The 7606-nt window shown below is 64.3% G+C and overlaps 1 protein-coding gene across 1 annotated transcript in view; it reads left to right on the plus strand.

Moving 5' to 3' along the window:
* CRELD2 (CRELD disulfide isomerase 2) overlaps positions 1-7145 on the plus strand; it is a 9376-nt gene extending 2231 nt beyond the window's left edge. Inside the window, exons 4-10 of the mRNA XM_006735385.3 lie at positions 426-517; positions 1406-1582; positions 2854-2949; positions 3796-3879; positions 5034-5129; positions 5706-5852; positions 6858-7145. Of these exons, the coding sequence (XP_006735448.2) occupies positions 426-517; positions 1406-1582; positions 2854-2949; positions 3796-3879; positions 5034-5129; positions 5706-5852; positions 6858-6907 (742 nt within the window). The 3' untranslated portion in view covers positions 6908-7145. The remainder of the gene's footprint in view (positions 1-425; positions 518-1405; positions 1583-2853; positions 2950-3795; positions 3880-5033; positions 5130-5705; positions 5853-6857) is intronic.
* Positions 7146-7606: the final 461 nt, after the last annotated feature.

Consider the following 7606-nt stretch of genomic DNA (forward strand, 5'->3'; position numbering starts at 1 on the left):
GTCCTGCACCCCACGCCCCTGTGTCCCCATACCCTGTCACTCCCACCTCCCCAGCCCCGCACCCCCATACCCCCCACATACACCCTGCCCCCCACTACACACCGCCATGCCACAGCCTGGCCCCACTGCTCTCCCCTGAGTGTTCAGTGAAGCTCTAGCATTCGTGACTTATTTTTTAGTTTATAAATTTGAAACAACTTCAGACTTAGAAGAGTTTGCACACACTTCTCCTTCTCACCCATGTGTTACCACCTTTTATTACCTTAGCGTGATAACGCTAGCGAGTCGGTAACAGGAGAAGCTGTTCACACCTGGGCCGTTGTTTCCCTGACGTGATCTCTGGAGCACATGTTGTAATAAACTGTGTTTTTGTTTTGAAGAAATCTGTCATATGAGCTTTAATGAACATGTTTTTAATTTCTCAGGAAGAAGGAGTATCCCGACTTATTTGAATGGTTTTGTGTGGAGACGCTGAAAGTTTGCTGTTCACCGGGAACGTATGGGCCAGACTGCCTTGGTACGTCGTTGGGGAAATCTTGAGTGTCCTGCATCATTCCCAGTGTCCGTGTCGTGATTCCCAGGTGGGCAGAGGCATGGTTGGGACCTGGGGCCATCAGCTCCCACAGGGCCCAGGGCGCCGGGTCCCTGCCCCTCCACGCCGTAGGGCCTCCTCCTGGGGGCCGGACAGCCCTGAGTGCCTGCTCCTAAGAGGGCTCCTAACTCAGGGGTCTGCAGGCCTTCGGTGGGGCCCCCGTGGGTTGGTCTTAACCCAGCTGTGTGGGTGCTACCCTCTGAGTGCAAGGAGGCAGCTCTGTGGCTTTCGCGGCCCCCGCCCGGCTCTGCCCGCGGAGCAGCAAAGACCTGTCTGTGGGAGGCGAGGGGGCAGCGGGCGTCTGCGGGTGGGATGCGTCGCCTCAGCCTTCAGGGGGAAGCCACAGTGAAGAGGCGCGCGTTGAACCAAAGCCACGGTCCGTGTGTGGCGTTGCCAGTCACTCCGGCGCTCAGCGGGATGGAGCGGCGCGCGTTGCAAGTCGGGACCCTCTCCCTGGCCGCGGCCGCCTCCTGCTGTCCTGCCGGCGTGTGGCCACGGCGGGCTGTCCTCGCTGTCCCAGGGGCCGCACCCACGCCACGTGTCAGCGTCCCCGTTGTCCCCACGTTTCGGGGAGGCTGCCCGAGGCCCCCCTCGTTCCCGAGCAGGTGAGCCCCGTGCCTGCAGACCCCAGGGCGTCCTCCGGACGGCCTCGCCGTGCTTGCGGGCTCATGAGCTCCCGAGAGGAGCTTGTTGAGGGAGGAAGTGTGGGTTCATGGAGCGATGCCAACGCTGTTTTGGTTGAGAAGGGGTCGGTGAGCAGGCTGCCGCGCTCCCTGGGGGAGTGTCTGAGTGGCGGGTCTGTGTCGCCCGCAGCGTGCCAGGGCGGGTCCGAGAGGCCCTGCGGCGGGAACGGCCACTGCAGCGGGGACGGCAGCAGGCAGGGGGACGGGTCCTGCCAGTGCCACCTCGGCTACCAGGGGGCCACGTGCACCGACTGCATGGACGGCTACTTCCGCTCGCCGAGGAACGAGACGCACAGCGTGTGCGCAGGTACGTGGGCTGCGCCGGGGCACGCGGGAGCAGCCTTTCTTGGAGCTGCCGCCACACCTGGGGGCCCGTTGGCTCCCCCCGCACCCCCGGAGCTAGGAGGCCCTTGTGAACCGCGCCAAGGGCCGCAGCAGCACGTGCAGGCCCCGGACGGTCTTGCTGTCTGTCCCTGAACAAGCCCAGGAGGGAAGAGTGGTCCACCCTTCCCCACGTCCTCCGGACAAGGACCGAGCGGGTGGACCGTGTGGAGTCGGTGGCCGTGTCCCATCCACGCCAGCCTTGGTTCTGGGTGACCTGGCACCTGCGGTGTCCTCGCAGGGGCCTGCTGTCGCCCCGCGGCCACCTGGGCAGGATGACCCGCCTGCGTGGTGCAGGCCGCAGAGGCCCGTGTCCCCGCACCAGACGGCAGAGCGGTGGCCCAGACGAGAACTAGCACACCCGGGGCCACAGCGCGTGGCCCCCCGGCCCCGTCAGAGGACGTGCTGCCTCCCTTACCCTGGCACTGGGTCAGGCGGGCCCTTCCCACCCGGGTCCTCAAAGGTGCCCGGCCATTGTTCTGGGCTCCCTCCCGGTCGGGCCTCCGACGGGCCCGTGGGGTCGTTCGCGTCGGCAGTGAGCGCGCTGAGCGCCGGGCGGACGCCGGCCGTGCCTTCCGTGCGTGGGGCGTGGGCCCGCGGCCCGACGGAGGCTTGCGCAGACCGCCGCGGAGGATGGCGAGCACGGCTCCCTTCTGCATACGTTTTCTCATCGATCTCTTGCCGACGTTGGGAGACGTCTTGGCATCAGCGACTGAGCTGAATTCCTGCGTTAGGGCCCGTCGTCGGTCCGCGGCTCCCTTGGACGTTCCGTGCAGGACGTGTTGGAGCACCAGGAAGGCCGTGGCCTCTCTGGTTCCGGCGCCTGGCCCTTGCAGGGCACACCGGGGCTGGAGGCCGCCTGGCGGGCGTGGGCTCTGGGGTTTGGGCAGCTGCCTTCCTCGGGTCATAAGCCCTTTCCCTGGGGTTCCTGTCCGCTAAGAACGTGACCGTGAAGGGGCCCTGAAAGCCCATGTGGTGTTTTTCTCATTAAGTTCAGGAATATTATGAAACACGAGAGTCGATTTTTATATTGTTGAATGAGCCTTGCTTTACTGGGGTTTTTTCTTACTTGTATTTGGTTTTTGTTTTCGTCCTAGTGAAGGTAAATTCCTAATTTCTGAAATGACCTTTGTGTCCTGTTTGTTACTGAGAATGGGATTCACGCATGTTGACAGGTGTCCCACCTCTGCTTTCCAGCTTGTGATGAGTCGTGTAAGACGTGCATGGGCCCTACCAACAGAGACTGCGGCCAGTGCGCGGTGGGCTGGGTGCAGGAGGACGGCGCCTGCGTGGGTGAGGCCGGGCGGACTCCCCTCCCCTCCCCTCCCCTCCCCTCCCCTCCCCTTCCCTCCTCTCCGCCTCTCCCTCCTCCCTCCCTCCTTCCTCCTCTCTTCTCCTCCCCCTCCCCTTCCCCCTTTCTCTCCTCTCCTTCCTCTTCCGCTCCTTCTTTCTTGCCTCCGTCCCCCTCCCTTCTCCAGGTACAGGCAGGGAAACTGAGGCACAGACCTCCCTTTGGCCTGGTCTAGCCACTCAGCCACAGAGTGGAGGCATGCCTTCCTGACACACACACACACAAGGCCGCAGAGTCCAGGCCCTGTCCCCACCTGTCCCCACCTGTCCCCACGCGCCCAGCCTGGTGGCCACCGTGTGCTTCTGCTGTACCCTTTCCTTTGAGCTCCAGCCTGCCTGTGAGCCCTGGCTTCCAACCCAGTGCCTCAGGAGCCCCGGGGAGGGCCTGGCAGTGGGGCCAAGGGGCTCCCCCTCAGGCCTGGGTGCCGGCAGGCAGCGGGAGGAACGGCAGGCAGAGGCCAGGCTGCGGGCAGCAGACCTGTCCCTAGTGGCTCGTCTCGAGTGGGTGGTGGTCCCAACACCGACCTGGAGCTTCTGCGTGTCCACGCGGAAGCACAGGATGCTCACGGTAGCTCTTGGTCCCTCACAGTGGCCCCTCCCCCGGGGACGCTAAATGTTCCTTGTCCCCCCTGCACGTGAAGGCCTCCGGGAGAAATATGGACATGCGTCCTCCACACAGTGGCCACCTCCCTCTCCAGGCCAGCCGTGGATTGTGTCTGGCCACCCACCGTGTCATGTCCACGGGGGTCCGGGGGGCCTGTCCCTCACAGCTGCGCTGCTGTGTTCCAGATGTGGACGAGTGTGCGGCAGAGACGCCTCCCTGCAGTGACCAGCAGTACTGTGAGAACGTCAACGGCTCGTTCGTATGCGAAGGTGCCTGGGCCCCGGCTCCTGTGGGCGGGCGGGCCGGCACCTCCCCGGGCCCTGGGCTCCAGGTCCTCCTTTGCGAGCCGTTGTCCGCGGTTCGCCCACGTGACTTCTGTGGGTTCTGCCTGCTGTAGAAAGTGGAAGGTGGCAACCCACGTAATAAGATATTTGCTACAGAAAAATCAGAAAATTCAGATAAGTTGAAAAGATGATAATTTTTTTTTTTTTAAGATTTTTATTTGTCAGAGAGAGAGAGAGCGAGAGCAGGAACACAAGCAGAGGGAGTGGGAGAGGGAGAAGCAGGCTTCCGGCCGAGCAGGGAGCCCGATGCGGGGCTCGATCCCAGGACCCTGGGATCATGACCTGAGCCGAAGGCAGATGCCCAACGACCGAGCCACCCAGGCGCCCCAAGACGATAATTTTTAAAACCACCAATTCTGTGGAGTGGGGAGCTCTGTTAACAGTGTTACCGCGCTCGGCCTCGTTCCACGGGGCCATGACTGTTTACGCCGTGTCACGTCGTCCGTGGTGTGAACGTGCCCGTGCGTGATGCTGGAGGCTGCCCCCATTCCACGGTCTTCTTCGGCAGTCTGTTGTGGGATGTTCAAGTCCTACCAGTTCTCCCACAGCTGTGAACTCGGAATACCGCGGTAGATAGAGCTTTGCGTATTCTTCCTTGTTTTCTTGGGATTTGTTTCCAAACCGCTCGGGAGAGTGGATTGTAGGGCCCCGGCGTCCCCAGAAGGTTGCACTGACGTGCTCTCAGCAGTGCATGAGGCTGCCTGGCCTCCCCCGCCGCGTCTGCGGCCCCCCAGGGCAACGGCCCTGACGGTGGTGAGCCCTCACCCGGGGAGCGTCCGCGTTTCTCCCTGGGTCTTCCCACCGAGCTCCTAGCCGGCCGGTCCCGCAGTGCCCGAGCTGGAGGTGGTTTTGTCTTGCTCCGAGAAGACGGTCTGCAGAAGGGGGGCGTCCGTGTGCGGTCGCGGCTCTGGGGGTGCAGCTCGCTGCTTTGCCGGGAGACGGGGCTGGGGTGTCGAGGACACACTCTCTGTGGCACCCACACGTTGATGAGGGGGACGCCAGATTGTCACGTGGCGCGGCTTGCGGTCCCATTTTGCTCACAGGCGGCTGACGTCGATGCCTGTCCGCTCTTGTTCTAGAATGTGATTCTACGTGTGTGGGCTGCACGGGGAAGGGTCCGGGACACTGTAAAGAGTGCATCCCTGGCTACACCAAAGAGAGCGGCCAGTGTGCAGGTCAGTGCCCTTGCGTCTGTGCTGGACTAAGACGGAACGTGGCAGAGGGGCCACCCCGTGGACGGTCCCGCGAAGAGCTGGTGGGGGTGGGGCACCGGCTCCAGCCCTTTCTGCGACTGTTTCCCCCAGCCTCTCAAGCGTGAGATGCAGAAGCAGCAGGTGGGGGACCGAGGGTCTGTCCCGGCCAGCCCCCAGGTGTCAGGTGTGCGTGGTGCTGGCGATCCTGCGGCCGGGGGCTCTGCTCCAGCCTCCCGCGCCCAGCCCCCCCACTTGCCACCCCCCACGGCCCCCGTGGCTGCACGTCAGGCCCTCCGCGGTCGGGGCCCGGCTGGAACCCGCTTGGAAAAGGCAGCGAATCCACCGATGCCCCCACGGCGCGAGCTCGCGTGGGGCTTCCCAGCGCCACACGCCTGCGCTGTCCCTTCTCGGCCCCTCTACCCGTCCGCGACCCCCCCCCAGACCTGCCCCGTCCCGTGTCAGTTTCCGGTGCGGGAGCGAATCGTGAGCGCGTGCGTCCCGTGATGGTGGCGTGTTTGCGGACGCAGCGGCCGGCCCCAGCGAGCGTCTCTGTTGCAGACGTAGACGAGTGCGCAGGTGCAGAGAAGGCGTGCACGCGCCAGGACGAGAACTGTTACAACACTCCCGGGAGCTTCGTGTGCGTGTGTCCCGAGGGCTTCGAAGACACGGGAGACGCGTGCGTGCGGACGCAGGCCCCGGGCGGCGGTGAGCGGTGTGCGGCGGGCGCGCGCCCGGCTCGGAAGCTCACAGCAAAAGCGGCCGAGGAGGGTGCTGGCGTGGTCGGGGAAGCCGGGAGGGGAAACGTCCGTGGGGGAGGTCGGGCGGGAAGGAGAGCCGGTGACCCCAGGGGCGGCGGGCGGGCCGGCAGGAGAGGCCGGCGGCCGTCCCCGCGTGGGCTTCCCGAGAGCCTGGGGCCGGCACCGCCCCGAGCCTGTGGGGCAGGATCGGCCCGTCTGTGCCCGCCTGTGCCCGCTTCCGGCGGGTCAGGCTCGGCTTTCCCTGGCTTACAGCTGCGACCCTCCGATGCCTGCCTCTGTCCACGTGGCCTTCTCGTGGCCTGTGTGTCCATGTCCTAGTTTCCCTCTTCCTATACGGACCCACCCCAGTGACCTCCCCTCACCCTGACCGTCCGTAAAGCGCCCCCAGTTCACAGTTCTGGGGTTAGGATGGCCCCATGTTCTGGGGACACGGCTCTTCCGTGACGGTCTCGTAGAAGTTGTGGAAGAACGTGGAGCCAAAGGGGCAGGGGCGGTGTCCAAAGGACACTGACGCAGAGTTTTCCTGAACGAGGAAGACCAGACGCAGACTCCGGGAGCTGCCCGACCCCGAGCCGGGCCGAGAGGCGCGGGGGCACAGCCAGGTGCTCGTAGTCAACCCTGGGCGCCAAGGACAGGGACGAACCCAGTGTCCGCGGGGAGCAGGGCCACGTGCCACCTCCACCCCCAACATGTCCTGGGGGGCCTCCCCGCCTGCACCCCTCACCATCGTCCAAGCTCCTGTTGGCCCCGGCCGATGGGGGAGCGCCTCGCCATCCCTGTCTTCTGCACCCGAAGCAGAGGGCAGGCCCGAAACGCCCTGCGGCCGCACCTCCTGCCTGGATGCCCCCAGCCGTGGGGGCTCGGGACCGTCCCCGCGGAAACCTGGCCGCCACACCCTCAGCGCCTCTCGTGCTGGGATTTTACCCGACGATCTGTGTTTGTTTCCCGGCAGAAGTCACAGAAGAAGACCCAACACAGCCGCCCTCACGTGAAGATTTATGATGCGCGTCCGGAGGCCAGACCTGCCCTTTAAATTATTCAGACTGACATCCTGGAAATGCGGTCCTCACACCCCTGTTTCTCCAGGGGATGGCGGAGGCGAAGCTGCCACCTTGGAAATGGTTCATGCCCATTTGGCCCTTAAAAAAGCTGCAGTTCCTGGTTGTTCTTACACAGATTTGTATATTTTGATACCGTTGTTTATAATAAAATTGACCATTGAAGGTAGTCAGGCACAGAACACGTGCGAGTCTGTCTCACTGAAAAAACACGAATGCTTCAGGATGGGGTGTGCCCCACGCGACCTGCTGGCCCTGGGGCGGCCCCACCACGGGCTCGCGAGGGTCCTGGGAGTCTCGACTGGGAGAGTGGGTGTTGTGGAGGCGGGACCCCCGGGGCCGGACACGGCCATCCCGCCTTCGGGGCTGCAGCTGGAGAAGAGAGTCCATCGTAAGCCCCGGGGCCAGTTTCTCATCCAGGAATGAAGTTGAGAAAAACGCAGGCTGTGGCTTCATGGGGAGGCCCCTCCGAGCCCCGCCGAGAGTGTTCTCACCGGCGGGAGCAGCCAGCCCCCCGGGCTCAGCCAACCCCAAGTGAGCACCCGCACCTCCACTCCCGTCCAGGCGGCTGTCACCCTGGGGGCGGCCGCCTGGCCCCACTGTCCTGGCACCAAGGACCTCAGCGCCCACACATCCCTTGCTG

Source organism: Leptonychotes weddellii, chromosome 5 (genome assembly GCF_054177405.1).
Source record: "Leptonychotes weddellii isolate Sample4059 chromosome 5, ASM5417740v2, whole genome shotgun sequence".
Classification (NCBI taxonomy): domain Eukaryota; kingdom Metazoa; phylum Chordata; class Mammalia; order Carnivora; family Phocidae; genus Leptonychotes; species Leptonychotes weddellii.